This window comes from Arvicanthis niloticus, chromosome 22, assembly GCF_011762505.2.
Source record: "Arvicanthis niloticus isolate mArvNil1 chromosome 22, mArvNil1.pat.X, whole genome shotgun sequence".
Classification (NCBI taxonomy): domain Eukaryota; kingdom Metazoa; phylum Chordata; class Mammalia; order Rodentia; family Muridae; genus Arvicanthis; species Arvicanthis niloticus.
Genome location: NC_133429.1, coordinates 898848 through 913417, shown reverse-complemented (window position 1 = coordinate 913417; position 14570 = coordinate 898848). Strand labels below are relative to the sequence as shown.

At 53.3% G+C, this 14570-nt stretch overlaps 1 protein-coding gene across 3 annotated transcripts; it reads right to left on the bottom strand.

The window, feature by feature from the left end:
• Positions 1–5257: 5257 nt before the first annotated feature.
• On the bottom strand, positions 5258–10521 carry Sirt6 (sirtuin 6). 3 transcript variants are annotated; one of them, XM_076919232.1, is made up of 8 exons: positions 10362–10521; positions 9361–9488; positions 8634–8816; positions 7977–8036; positions 7162–7257; positions 7004–7084; positions 6226–6349; positions 5258–6146 (listed from the first exon to the last, which is right to left on the bottom strand). In XM_076919232.1, the coding sequence occupies exons 1-8, from the start codon at positions 10425–10427 to the stop codon at positions 5886–5888; spliced, it is 999 nt and encodes a 332-aa protein (XP_076775347.1). In that variant the 5' UTR covers positions 10428–10521; the 3' UTR covers positions 5258–5885. The 3 variants fall into 3 exon arrangements, with proteins under 3 accessions (XP_076775347.1, XP_076775348.1, XP_076775349.1); XM_076919233.1 differs by having other exon boundaries at positions 5369–6146; positions 10382–10502; XM_076919234.1 differs by lacking the exon at positions 10362–10521 and adding an exon at positions 9606–10221 and having other exon boundaries at positions 5369–6146.
• Between the last annotated feature and the right edge of the window lie 4049 nt (positions 10522–14570).

Here is a 14570-nt window from a genome sequence, read left to right as displayed (position 1 = left end):
GACTGAACTCGGGTCTTATCCCTGAGTGTCAGGTGTCTCATTGGCTGGTCTCACTCCCAAAGCCCACACGTGATTCCTTCCTCTGCAGCCTCCACGTTCACTGAGCTTTGTGTCCAGGAATGCAAATCCCTTATTGGCCCATTTTTCCTCTCCTGTCTGTAGTGAGAATTCTGGAATTTTGGTTTTTTAAAAAACACAGAAATATTCTAAGAATATGTTTTTATTTTAATCCCAGGTGTGGGATGTGGGGCTGCTTCAGGCTGTCCACAGCAGCTGACTGTGATCTGCCTTGTGCTCTAGTAGCTGCAGATAGTTTCTGAGATTGTGTGATATTGGAATTCTGGGGACTTTATGTGTTATATATAAATACTCTGAGAAGAAGTTGTTGGTCATTTTGGAGGACTGGATGTGGTTTGTTAGTATCGTGCTCAAAGAAGAAACAAGAAGAAAGAAATTAGATTCAGGGATCTCTTTCTCTTTTTCTCTCCCTTTTCCCTTCCCTCCCCCCCCTCCTATTTCTCTTATCTAGTGATAAGAGGTGAAACCAAGGGGGGAAATGGTGGGGAAAAGAGGAACCCACAGAGTAGTTAAATCAAGCTATTCCTCTCTTCTCCTCTTTCCTTCTCCTCCTCCCTCCTCCCTCTTCCTCTTCCCTCTTCCTCTTCCCTCTCCCCCTCTTACCCATCCCTCTCCCTTTTTCTTTCCCTGCTTCCCTTCCCAACCGTCCTCTCTTCCCAGCCTCTGCCCCCGTTGGGTATGGGCTCTCCTGCCAGCTGACTTACCGCACTTTGCCGTTTCTTGGTCAAGATGACATTGGAGCTATTTCAGATCCCCGTGGCCAAGGCAGACCCTCAGGCCAACCCTCATGGAGAGCAAAAGAACCAACAGCCACACCATCAGACTCCTAAGCTGTGATGCTTATGACTGCAGATGGGCAGCAGAGCCAGGAGAGGCATCTGAGGTGAGGGCAGAGGTGGATGGGCAGGTCTTAGTGATTGTGCTTGGATGAAGACCTGAGTTTGGATCCCAGCATCTGTGTAAGAAGCTGGCATGGTGTCTTGCTGTCCCATGCACTGAGTCAGTGAGTTCAGGGTTCAGAAGTAGCGTGTGACTGGGGAAGACTCCTGTAGATTTCCCCTCCACATATGCAGATTCATGTGCATCTGGACATACGACAGTAGTAGATCTGAGTGAGCTCCAGATGTGCGGGCAAGTGTGTATTGGATGGTTAATGTAGACTGATGGTTAGTGTTGTCAAGTAGAGCAGATTAAGCCACAGCTATACATCTCTGAGCTCACTTCTGGGTTCACCTGCGGAGGTCTCCGAGCTCACTTCTGGGTACACCTGCGGAGGTCTCCGAGCTCACTTCTGGGTACACCTGCGGAGGTCTCCGAGCTCACTTCTGGGTACATCTGTGAAGGTGTTTCCAGAACAGACCTTGTGGATGCCAGTGACTGCGTTTAATCTCTTGATGGATTAAAAATGTAATGTCAGGAGACGGGGCAAGTTACACACGGCCTTAACCTCAACACATAAGGCAGCAGAGGCAGGCAGATGTCTGAGTACGAGGCCAGTCTGGTCTATATAGCGCATTCTGTGCCAGCCAGGGGTACATAATGAGATCCTGTGTCAAAACATAAACAAACTATATATTTGTCTTCAAGGATTGAACTCATGTCAGCCAGCAGGCTTGTCAGTATCTTTATCTACTAAGCCATCTCCACACAGTACAAGTTTTGTCTTTTTTTTTTTTTCCCCAAGACAGTATGTTTTAGTTAGGGTTTCTATTACTGTGAAGAGACATTGTGACTATAGGTACTCTTATAAAGGAAAACATTTAATTGGGGCTAGATTACACTTGGTGTTGGAGAAGGAGCTGAGAGTTCTACACCTTGATCTGCAGGCAGCAGCTGGAGGCTGAGGGCCACACTGGGTGTAGCCTGAGAGCCACACTGGGCATAGCTTGAGAGCCACACTGAGTGCAGCCTGAGAGCCACACTGGGCATAGCTTAAGAGCCACACTGGGTGTAGCCTGAGGGCCACACTGGGTGTAGCCTGAGAGCCACACTGGGCATAGCCTGAGAGCCACACTGGGTGCAGCCTGAGGGCCACACTGGGTGTAGCCCTACAATGACACATTTCCTCCAATGAGGCCACACCTCCTACTAGTGCTACCCTCCATGGGCCAAGCGTTTAAATGCATGAGTTTATGGGGCCAAACCAATTCAAACCACCACACTCCACTTCTTGGCCCCTGCAGGCTTGTAGCCATAACATAATGTTTATAGTCTAACTTCAAAGGCCCCATAGTCAACAATGTTTAAAAGTCCCAGGTGAAAGGGTTAAAAATTTTCAAAAACTCCTAACAGGCAAGCAGAACCAAGAGTGCAGGTCAACTTGTGTTTCAGGAACTTGGCTGACCACAAGACAGATGGTTGATTATGAATAGACTTTTAGAGAATAGCCCATACAAAATGTTCCCCCAGTGACTGTTCCTTGTACCCTGTCACAAACTAAATAATGGGCTGGGCGTGTGCATATAGTCACACCCATGAATTAAAAAAAAATACATTTTAGGGCTGGGAATGTAGCCCAGTCGTGACGCTGGTTGTAAGACTCTCGTGAGCAGAGCCTCAGTTTACCAGAGACCCACTGAGTGAACCACACAGAGACAAGAGATCACTGCAAACTACAAGAGGAATTTTTAATGTTCCAGCATGCTGGGGCCATTCTGCATCCCAAAAGGAGAGGTGACCTCGGGCAGCTTGTTCAGTGGACATTTATACAGTCTCTAGGGGTAGCGGCCATTAGGCCCAATGTGATTAGCAGAATAGTTACCTTTTAAACTGATTGGTCTTTAGGGAATGAGGTGGCAAGGACCTCCCCTGTCTGTGTGTGGCCAATGGTCCATCTTCCACGTGCTCTGGGCCCTCTCCTCACCCCCTGTGGTCTGAGGAATGTTAATTAGTCTCTGCTTCTGGAGGGGAGGGGCGCCTAAGCACTCTGTGACCTTTCTCTTCCAGGAGGGGAGGGGTCTGGTGGAATTTTCCTCTTCATGGTGATGTGTTTGTTTAGCAAAGCCCGGGGTCCACACACACACACACACACACACACACACACAGAGTTGTTCACACAGGTGTTGTGACATCTACAACACTAGTAGGATTCTTCTGTCAGGTTGCCTCTGGAACCCCACACTGTGTGCCTGTTGGTTTTCCCAGGGTGTTGTCTCATGTGTCTCTGTAAGGAAGAGGAACAATGGAAGGTCCTTCCAGACTGCCAGCCTCCATGCTCCTTCTCATACGCCCTTGCCCTCTCATATGGACACATGAAGACAGTGCCCGTGGCAACAGTTTCCTGCATGCTATCCACGCACAGGGTGTCTCTACAGAACAGGACCTTGGAGCTTGCTGTAGTCTGTGTCTGGCATGGCTGCAGTCCTGCATGTGCTGGTCCATATGTGCATATCCTGCCCACTTTGCTTGAGCCTCAGGAACAGCATCTCATGTTCAGGCTTCTCCACACCATGTGCACTGACAGAGCTTCTCTGTGGTGCTGCCTCTTGTGCTTTTTACAGGATATTGTAGTGATAATTTTGGGACTAGGTTTCTTTTAAAAAACCCAGAAATATCATAAGAATGTATCTTTGTTTGGATCCCAGGTGTGGGATGTGGGGCTGTTTCAGTCTCCACAGCAGCTGACTGTGATTTGCCTCACGCTCTAGCAGAGGCGCGGTTTTGTAATGTTTTGAATTTTGGAGTGCTTCTTGGAGGACATATAAATGCAAGGGCTGTGAGATGCAGTGTGGCTGGCTGATGATCGTGGGCACACGGGGTGGGGTGGAGTGGGGTGAGGGGTGAGTTAGGGGGTTGGTTGTTTGGTTTCGGTTTGTTAGTAGATGTGCTCAAAGAAAAAACAAAAAAAAAGGAATTAAATTCAGGAGCCCTCCATCCTTCTCTCTCATCTAGTGGTCGTCGGTGGAACTGGAAGGGGAGGAGGAAGGAATAACCCACAAAATATCACCTACAGGATATTGGCCAGTGGAGGGTTTCCCCATGTCACGGCTCTCCTCCTGTGTGAAATTTCATGCACATCTGAAAGGGTGAGAAATGTCTGAAGCTTTCCCACACTACTGACACTCAAGGACGCGGTTTCTCCACAGTCCTTACACTGCATGATGTCAGTGACCTCACTGCTGGGCCGCGGTGAAGTGTGAAACATCAGTGTTGAGTGGAGACTTTGCTGGGACAACTGTGATGCTCAGGGTTTGAGGCGGGAGACTTTCTGGTCTGGGTGGTCATTTGGAACGTGTATGAAGATGCCTCCAAACTGAGCCGGATTTCTGTTGCCACTACCAAGTGGGAACGTTGGAGGTAGGGTGGGGTGGAGACCACTTTGCAGGGCAGCAGGCATGATCCCATCTCGGACTCTGATTGGACAGAGCTGGTGAAGTCGGCGCTCCTGATTGGGCAGCTGCCCAGTCCCGCCTCTGATTCCCGATCATTGCATATTACGACTAGGAGCTCCCGCACCCTCCATTTATGATTCTCGAGGTTCTCCAGGTTCCACCCCTAACATCTGAGTGATCAGGTCCTCTAGAATGCTGGTGTTGGGGATCAGGCAGTGGAAAGACAGAGACAAGGGAAGCAGCGCAAGGTGAGCAGAACCCTTTCCAAGTACCCTCACTGCTCTAACAGGAAACAGCACCAAGTTGGGTGCAGCCTGTGACACATGGATCTTGGGTGAGTGACCTTGACCAACCAGACACCTAGGAACTCCTGGGACGTGGCTCAGTGCAAACAGAACCTGAGTTGGAAAACCCAGAACCCATGTAAAAATGTCAGGCCTCACTGTGCCTGCATGAGCAAGAGAATTGTTGGAGATGTCTCCAGGCCTGGAGGCGGTGTCACAGGGATGGTGTATCCATGGATTTGGCCATGTTGTGGTGGGATGACTTCAAAATAAAATAAAATAGGACCTTCAAGCTTCCTTTTTTGGGACAGGGTCTCACATAGCCTGGGCTGGGTGGGGACTCTATCACATTTAGGTGAATAAGGGAGGTGGGGTAGGTGGGGGACAGGACCGGTGAGAGGGCTCAGCAGGGAAAGGAGCTTGCAGCCAAGCTTGATGACCTGAGTTCCATGTCCTGGAGCTATCTGTTAGGAGAGAACGGACTCCTTCAAGTTGTCAACTGACCTCCACACACTGAACCTACACACTACACACACAAAGGAAATAAGTAAATGTAGCAAAATGTAAAAGAGTGAAAGGAATTTTTCATTTATTGCATTGGGAGGATTGGAAGCCTGGGGCCCTCAGCACAGATGGGTGCCTGGTGGGCCCCTTTCTCTCCTATGCATGGGTGGGCCCTTGGTGGCTCTGTGTCGGGGGTCCGGGTGTGTGTGCAGGGGGCAGCAGCGGTGGTGTGTGGAGTGTGTGGTTGCCGCTCCGGGCACATCCTGAGTCACAGGTGGGGTGTGATTGGTGGAAAGGCACGTGGATCTCTGGGACACAGCCTCTTCCACTAGTGTGGGACTCCCCGTGCCCTGAGATTCCTTGGAAGGACCTGGACAAGGGACACAGTGAGGCTTGGAAGGAAGGAGCTGTGTTGGGCGTGGTGTGCCTACCCACCATCCCTGCTACAGTGGAGGCTGAGGCAGGCAGGGCTAGCTCCAGGCCAGCCTGGGCTATAGCAGTGAGTTCCAGGCCAGCCTGAGTGACTTAGGAAGCCCTGGTCTCAAAGAAAAATCTGAAAAGAGGCCAGGGTGTGCGATATGCAAACCTGGGCTCAGTCCTTAGAATTAAAAAAACAAAAAAAACCAAAAAAAAAAAAAACAACGTGTGGTTCCTTCAAGTACCCTTCCCGCCGCCCCACACACTCGGGTCAGCTAGGGGCAGCCTCGGTCTTCACTCTTTTGGGGGGCCTGTGGGGTATTGGGCTGTTGGGCTTAAAGGAAGCATGCACTGAACCATTGAGGTGCACAGGGGGCTCGGCCTTGGGTGCTACTGGGCGTGGCAGAGGCGGCAGGGCTTTCTCCAGCACGCAGGGTCCGTCCCAGGAGGGAATCTCCAGCCCCAGATGCTTCATGAGTCTGCACATCACCTCATCCACGTAGCCGTGGATGCGCAGATCAGCCTGGCGGTCCTGACGAGTCAGACAGTCAGCGCGGGATGGAGGGCACGGCAGGGGACACAGGGGCACCGGGCAGGGCACTGGCACGTACATGTTTTGTGGGCTGAAGGTTGACAATGACCAGACGGCCTCCACGGCGCTTAGTGGCAAGGGGCAGGTTCCCGCTGGGGCGTATCTGCAGGGAGGTACCCAGGGTGACAGACAGGTCTGCGGTCCTGGAGGGGAGCAGGAAGCCGGCTTAGGTCCCAGCCCTCATGCCCACCCACAGGCAACAGAGAAGTTCTCGAGAGCCGAGATTCAGTCTTCGTGTGTCACTTTGAACCACTGTCCAGTGTTTTAAAGCTAACGGCAGCCAGGCTGGGTGGCACAGGCCTGTTGTCCTAGGTATCCCACAGGCTGAGGCAGGAGGATCAAAAGCTCCAAGCTTTCTTTGAGCCAGCTCTAGAAGCGTTCACCTTGAATTCCAGCATTCAGAAGGTAGACCTCTCGAGTCTGAGGCCAGTCTGGACTACACAGTAAACCTTGTCTCAAAAAAGAAAAGCAAAGATTCCTGTGAAATGGCTCGAAGCTGAGGGCGTGATCAGGGTGGAGCCCCGCCTAGAATCCCCAGTTAGGTACTGGGCGTGTGTGAGCTGGCTCTGTGCAGAGGGCTTGTTTTGTGTACAGGAAGCCCAGTATGCCCCCCACTTCCACAAAAAAATCCCGAAGACAGGAAAGCAAAGAAACCTTCCTCTCACTCTGTCTCAAGTCTCCTCTGCACCTATCTTGCCCAGGGCTGTGGGTGATGGGGGCAAGCCTGCTGTTCCACCCTCTGTGGAAGTCTGTGCAGCCATGCCCACCCATGTCCACCTGGGGAGTGTGGGTCACACCTGCTGGCCTCGTCAGCTAGCATCAGGTCCCGGTCAGGCAGCGCATCCTCCCAGTCCAGAATGGTGTCCCTCAGCTCCCCTCTGTGGAAGGTCAGGGAGGGTCAGGGTGTGCTCACCTCTGACAGAGGTGTGAGGAGGGTGTGAGGAAAGCCACTCACCTACAGGCCCGAAGTCCCCTCGCCTTGGCCACGGTGCAGAGTCGGCCTGTGGCCTTGAGGCCCATGGTACCCACAACTGTGTCTCTCACGTACTGCCTATAAAGGGGGAAAGAGTGCGGACCCGCATTTTCTAATGTTCTTTCAGCTGAGGGTGGTATAACCAGGCTCAGGTCATGGGCTACAGGGCAAGACAAACAGTCGAGGGATAGACAGACAGACAGACTGCTCAGTCTGGAAAGTGCTTGGCATGCAGACACGGGGCTCTGAGTTTGGTCACCTATGGAAAAAGGACTGTCGCCCCAGAGCTTAGGAGGCTGAGCTGGGGACTCTGGGAGTTCACTGGCCACTCAGCTAAACCAAAGAGGGACAGGTTCTGAGAGTGGGGGCAGAGGGACTGAGCCTGTGTCAGCTGCTGGCATCCACACAGGAGAAAACATGACAGCTCACACCTGTGAGCTCAGCACTCAGGAAGCTGAGGCAGGAGGATGCCAAATTCCAGGCTAACCTGGAAGTCCTATCTGAAGAAAGACCCCTAAGGAGGGGGTCAGGGGCCAAAGCTCAGCAGGCTCTGGTGTGCCAGCCATGCTGGGAAGCCGTCCAGAGCCAGAGCAGACACAGGGCAGGGAGAACCCACGTTGCCGAGGGCAGGATTGTATCACTCATTCTGTAGCTTCTCCATTGGGGGACTGTGAAGAAAGGGTTTGCCTGTTTGTGTAGGAGCCCATCTGACTGTCCCTAGCTTTCCCTAGGCCATGCTGGGACCCTGAGCTGCTTAGGGGAGGAGCGGGGTCTTCAGTTACACGTGCAACACTCACGTCTTACACTTGGGGCATTCCTCTACAAACATGTTTCCGTGCAGCTCTGCCAGCTTGTCCCTGCAGAAGAAGATGCCAGTAAGGGCCCTTCCCCCACCCCGAGGCTTGGACCAGCCGTGCAGCCCGCCTCCTCCTCCAGAGGCCTTCCTAGGTGGCTCACTCACTCACTTTCCTGGAACCTCACATCAGGGAGGCGCCTAGCCTGCCCCATTCTGAGGAACTGTTACACGCACAGCTGAACGCATTTTCACACTCAGAGATAACCTGCTCCCTGCTACAAAAAGTCTGTCGGCTAGCTGGGCGGTGGTGGCACGCACCTTTAATCCCACCATCGTGAGGCAGAGGCCAACATGGTCTACAGAGCAAGTTCATGATAGCCAAGGCACGGAGAAACCCTGGCTTGAACTGACCCCGCACAACAGTCTGTTGGCCCTACAGCCCCTGTCAAGCCCTGCCCCCCCCACCCCGCGAGGGGCTGGGGGCGTGGTCAGGGTTGGAACCCTGCCTAGAATCCCAATTGATGAAGTACTGCCCTGCTTTGGGCTCTGAGCCTTTCCCCTCCTTGCATCCCTAATAAAGCCCCTGAACTCAGGCACCCGGGTCCATAAGGAGGAAGAGATGCAATGGAGCCCCAAGCCCCTCGTCTACTCATCCGACCTAGGGAAGCCCGAGCGCACGTGCAGCCCGTCTACATTCTGGCTGACCAGGAAGCTGAGGAAGCCCATGCGTTGCAGCTGAACCAGGGCCATGTGGGTCTTCGAGGGCCGGGCATTCTCGAAGGTGGTGTCAAACTTGGGGGCCAGGCCACGCTCCTCCATGGTCCACACGCCATGGGGGCCCCTGAGGATACCAAGCAGAAGACAGGCACAGAGGTCAAAAATTCATTCTCCAGGCCACGGACTCTTCCGGTTAACACTGAAGTTGGCCCATGCTGGGCCCCAGCCCTGCTCTTGGGGTTGTTCTGTATCCTGTCAGACGATGGTAGCCAGGTAGGCAAGGGTTCTAAGGAAAGAGTGGGAAGTCCTCATGAAAGAGGCGGAGGGGCTGAGGGCCTGGGGATACACGAAGGCAGGGAAGCTGGGTTTCGGATTCCCAGAATGCTTTACAATGGTCACAGGTTGCCACAGAAGGTTATGGATGAGAAAGTCACTCCATAATATTGAGTCATTCTGACCCAAGGGCCGGCTGAGCTGCGTGAAGAACACATTTCCCAGAATGTCTTGCAGCTACATCACGTGGGTATGTTCGGGCTACTGGGCAAGTAGAGTTTTTGCTGGGCTTTTCAGAGACATAGGAAAATTGAAAGGTCCTTCTGCCACCTCACCTTGGTCCCCAGAGGTATCAGCAAGAGCCCTGCCTCAGTTTCCCCTCCTTGTTCACCGACCTGAAGTCGGGGATGCCAGAGGCGGTGCTGATGCCGGCGCCCGTGTGGAAAACCACGCTGGAGGACTGCCACATCAGCCGGGCCAGCTCCCACACTTTGCGTTCCAGCTCCTCTGGTGGGTCGAAGATCTATAGGGTCAGAGGGCAGGAGGGGTCAACATGTGACCTCCCAAGTGGCAGGCCTCCTGTGGGTCAATGCTCTGTCTGCCCCTTCTCGACATCCCTCAGTTCCAGCCACACAGGTACCTCTAACACATCGCTGTGTCCTACCCCAGGGCCTTTGCACACGCTGAGCCCTCAGAGTGCTGTTCCAGCAGGCACCCACTTGTCAGCTTGTGGCTCACGTGACCTCCCAGTGACGTCATCCTCACCCCAGACATTAGATAACCCGCCTCTCTCCCCTAAATCAAGATGCAGCTCGATTTGTCTAGGGGCTCCATTAACGTGAGACAGGCTGGGCGTGGCGGCGCAGGCCTTTAACGCCAGTACTCGGGAGGCAGAGGCAGGTGGATTTCTGTGAGTTCGAAGCCAACTTAGGCTACAAAGAGAGACCCTTCCACCCCACTACACCCCCTCAGAAACAACAAAGACTGACAGCCCCACTGTCAAGATCCATCTGGCCCGGACTCAGGAGCAGTACAGAGTGGGGTATAGGGGTGCCCCAGGAGAGGGTGCCGGCTTCCGGTCCTGCAACCTTCCCAGAGCTCCAGGTTCTACATGACAAATCCACCTGGTCGCTTCCCCACCAGGAATTAAAAGGCGCACTCCGTGGCCTGACGATTTGGTCTCGTTCCCACTGGCCCCTCACTCCTTCCCTGACCCTGGTCCCTCCCTGTCACCCTGGCCGAACAGGGGCGTCACTTCCCGCCCCCTTCTTCCAGGGAAGTCCCTCTCATTGTCTAGACTCTGTGCTTCGTGCTGTTCCCACAATGCCCCGCTCCGCCCGGCTGCTCCCAGGCTGGGGTCAGGGTCATTCGGTGACCCGGACACCGCGGCCCTCACCTCGGGCAGCCCGCACTTGCCCTTATCCGCGTAAGGCGACAACCCTGCTGCATAATTCACCGACATCGTCGCCCGGCGCCGCCGCACGGGAACAATAAAGTTTCCCTTGTTGAGGTCGCTTCCGCCGGAAGTAGAGAAGGGCCGGCCAGGAAAGAGTAGCGCCTTCCCGAGAGACGCGCCTGGGGGTGAAGGGACGCGGAGGTGGAGAACCGCAGTCTTCCCAGAGCGCATGCGCCCTCCCGTCTTTCGTGCTGCCAGAGACGACCTGCCTGGCTTAGTGCATCCCCCGGGCCTGGGCTCGGGCTTGTCACAGGAGCCGAGGCCGGGGATTGACAGTCCCAGATCAGAGTTTCGAGAGAGAAAACATCAGCAACAAAACCCCAAAGCCGAGCCGAGCCAACCCCTGTGCACAGTTCTCAGCGTGCGGAGCCCGGGAGTGCTTACCGCACTGGCGGGAGGGGACGCAGCGAGTTCGAAGCCACGCTAGGCTTACGTGATACCCTAGCCCTTTGGGTCTCTGCTCTGTGACTGTCATCCAGCGTGTCTGCCGCTCTCTGGCTACAGGACAGAATGAATGGGAAACGGGGGTTCTTGGGCAGAGGGAAGACCCCTGGGCCATGCCCACTTTTCCCGGGTTAGTTTCTGGAGTGCACCTCCCTGGATAGAACAGAGCATAGGGTCAGGTCCACAGAGGTGCCCAGAGATGCAGGGAGAGAGGTGAGGAGGAAACCTGGGACACCCCGCTTCCGTGGCCATCTGAACATCCTGCCTGTTGGTAACCAACAGACACAGGACCTGGCCATGTGATGGTGACTGGGTACCCGGGTCAATGGCAGCACATGACAACAGAAGCCTCCTAACCCCAGTGGAGACCCCAAGAAAGGCTTTGAGGAGGCAGGAGTACACAGAGAGCTGGGAGAGGCCGTCCTTGGGGCTGCCTATCTGAGCAAGCTGGCCAACAGCAGCTTGTCTCCTCCCTTGGCTCATCCGTCCCCATGGGGCAGGCGCTCCCCCAACCTGATCAGGTGTCACTTCAACTCTGCCACTGGCAGCTCGCAGCTGGAGCGGGTAACCAGAGAGGCTGCTTGGACACTGGGTTCCGGCCTGGAGTTGTCTGAGGTAGGGGGACGCAGTTAGGAAGGCCAGGGGAAGTCTGGGTGCCGCGCGGGGTGTTGTCTGCAACAGTATGAACACATGCATCTGCCCACTTGTGACAGGCTCACACATCCCACTCGGGAGCCGTGGCCCAGGCACAGTGTGCAGCGTCACCTGTGCAGTGCCATCTCTTCTAGGAGGCAACCATTAAATCCACAGGCCTTCCCTGTCGACTTGTGTCAATTTCCTTCCAACTGGTAGCATGTGGACAACTCTATTGGGTGTTTTGTCACCCTTGGTGGTGGGTGTGGGGTGAAGGTGGTGAACCTGAATCGTCAGACTGATTAGTAGAGCAGGTGGGATCAGTGGATGGGTGGATGGGTGGATGGGTGGATGGATGGGTGGGTGGGTGGGTGGATTTGCCCTGAATAGATTGCTCTCCCTTACCAAGAGTATTGACAGTTTTGACCAGACTTTCTTGCAAAGAACTGACTGTCCAGTGTGTCGTCCCCTCTAGATCCGTTACATACAAACCCAGGTTAGAGGGACAGGAGGAGACCCAGGTTGGGAGAACTCAGAAAGCTCCATTTGAGGAGGGTAGAATTAGTTCTGTCTGGGAGGGATGGCGATTTTTATGAATAGAAATTTCACAGAGAAGTGTGTTTGGGTGGTGAGGAGTTCATGGCCTCAGTGATTGCACAAACTCCAGGTTGCAGAGCTGCTGAGCTTATGTGTTCTCTGCCAGGGACTCTGCCGGGGACTCTGCGGGGGACTCTGCAGGGGACTCTGCAGGGACACACACACACACACACACACACACACATGTCTGCACCAGAGTACTCCGCAGCTGCCCAGACAAGGAGGAATTACTTGTTTACAGTTGGGGACAGTTCCCTCAGCACAAGTGACCTGCACCAGGACACACAGCACATCTGCCCAGGCTGTGCTGTGCAGGACAGTGTGGCTGGGCATCCCAGCATTCTGTCCCTCCCCCCGGAGCAGGCGTGATGAAGACCCTCCGGGCACGGTTCAAGAAGACCGAGGTGAGTCTGCAGGCTTGGGGGAGCACATGAACTCCCTCCTCCTGCTCAGCCCCCACCCCCATGCCTCAGACCCACTGGCCCACTGCTCCTCCTTTAGGCTCTGCCTTATCTCCCCTCCCCTGTTCCCCCAGCTGCTCCAGCAGGTCCACGGTCCAGTTTTGTGGATCAAATGCTAATTGCCCACGTGGGTTTACTGACTGCCACTCACGGCTCAGTTCTGCTTACCCACCCCCGCTCAGGGTTGCAGTGTTACTGTGGCATCCCCCTCCTTTGCACATGCTGGCAAGGTGTTGCTGAGATACCCCAACTCTCCTGCTTCTGTCTGCATTTTCCTCATCTCAATTTACTGATTCCTGAGGGATTCCCACGTGCTCTGTGCTATGAACCGAACCGTGGTCTCTCTCTCTCTGATTCTTCAAGGAATGAACTCACACTGTGTGCATTTTGACAGAGGGAGGGTGGCTCAGGGAGGCCATGGAAGCTCCTCAAAGTCACACAGCTTGAAAGTGATGTGCCTGTCTCCAGTAGGAGATGAGATAGGTCTCAGTGGGTGTGACCTGCAGGGGGAATGGGGAGGGAAGGGTTTGTGGGCGGGGGTGGGGGGTGGGGGAGGGTGGGCGTGGGAGCGAGACATCCAGAGAGAGAGAGAGAGAGAGAGAGAGAGAGAACTGTTGCTACACAGTAAGGCTGGACTGGTCCCTTAATATTTTCCACCTGGTCCTTTTTTCCCCAGATAAGCTTTTGACAGAATCCCTGAGTATCTCAGTCAATTGGAAACCAAATCATTGCAAATGGTGAATAATGGGCTGGCAAGCTAGCTCAGCAGGGAAGGGTGCTTGCAGCCAAGGATGCATACCTGAGGGTTTTTTTTTTTTTTTCATTTTATTTTATTTACATTTAAGATGCCATCCCCTTTCCCCATTTCCCCTCCCTAGAAAACCCCTGTCCCATGCCCCCCTTTCCTTTTTGCTTTTATACAATTTTTTAAAAATGTTAATCAAAGGATTTATAAGTTTGGTAATGCTCAATCAGAAGGGTAATCCAATACCCAACCTAGATATAAAAACTATCTTTGACTGGTGGAGACCTGTGAACATCTGCCTCCATGCCCCCTCTCTCTTTGTCTCTCTCATCACCTAGCTTCTCCTCTCCTTCATCTTCTCTCCTTACTCCATCTCTTCCTCTCAGTACTCCTTCCCACTTAGCTCCTCCTACATATCACTCTTCCTGTTAAAGTAAAACTTTTCTCTCAGAATGCAATTAGAGCATGATTATTCCTAATTGTACCAGTGAGGTACAAGATAGTCCTAATACCCAGTCCATCATTCTGTTGACTAACCAGAAATACCTGAGGGTTTTTAAAGTATATTTTATTATTTTATGTGTGTGGGAGTGCTGTCTGTCTGTCTGTGCTGGGAACTGAACTCTGGTCCTCTGTGTTAGCAGCCATTGATCTAACTGCTAAGCCATCTCTCCTGAGTTTAGTTCTCGTGGCAGGAGAAAATGACTCCACAAGGTTTTTCCCCACCTACCTCTGCCCCCATGCATGTGTGCACACATACAAACTAGACGCAACTTTTAGGAAACTCTTTTTTGAAGATTTATTTATTTTATGCATGAGTCTCACCACCATTGCTCTCTTCTCCCAGAGAGGGCACCAGATCCTAATACAGATGGTTGTGAGCCACCAGTGGTTGCTGGAAATTGAACTCTGGACCTCTGGAAGAGCAACCAGTGTGCTTAACTGCTGAGCCGTCTCTCCAGTCCCTATAAATGCAACTTTTTTTTTTTTTTTCCGAGACAGGGTTTCTCCGTGTAGCCGGGCTGTCCTGGAACTCACTTGTAGACAGGCTGGCCTAGAACTCAGAAATCCGCCTGCCTCTGCCTCCCAAGTGCTGGGATTAAAGGCGTTGTACCACCACTGCCCGGCTAAATGCAACTTTTAAGTTAAGGAAAAAAATAGTTTTGAAAGGCTTAATTAGGCCAGCCGTGATCGCTAAAACCTTAACCCAGCCCTCGGGAGGCAGAGGCAGGCGGGTCTCTGAGTTCAAGGCTAGCCTGGTCTACTGTG

Excerpts from the sequence above, each read along its gene's own strand:
- Sirt6 (XM_076919232.1), bottom strand. The coding sequence starts at position 10,427 with ATGTCGGTGAATTATGCAGCAGGGTTGTCGCCTTACGCGGATAAGGGC. Across the intron at positions 8,817-9,360 it reads TCTGGCATCCCCGACTTCAG|GGGCCCCCATGGCGTGTGGA; the intron begins GTCGGTGAACAA and ends TGGTATCCTCAG. Across the intron at positions 8,037-8,633 it reads GTGCGCTCGGGCTTCCCTAG|GGACAAGCTGGCAGAGCTGC; the intron begins GTCGGATGAGTA and ends CTTCTTCTGCAG.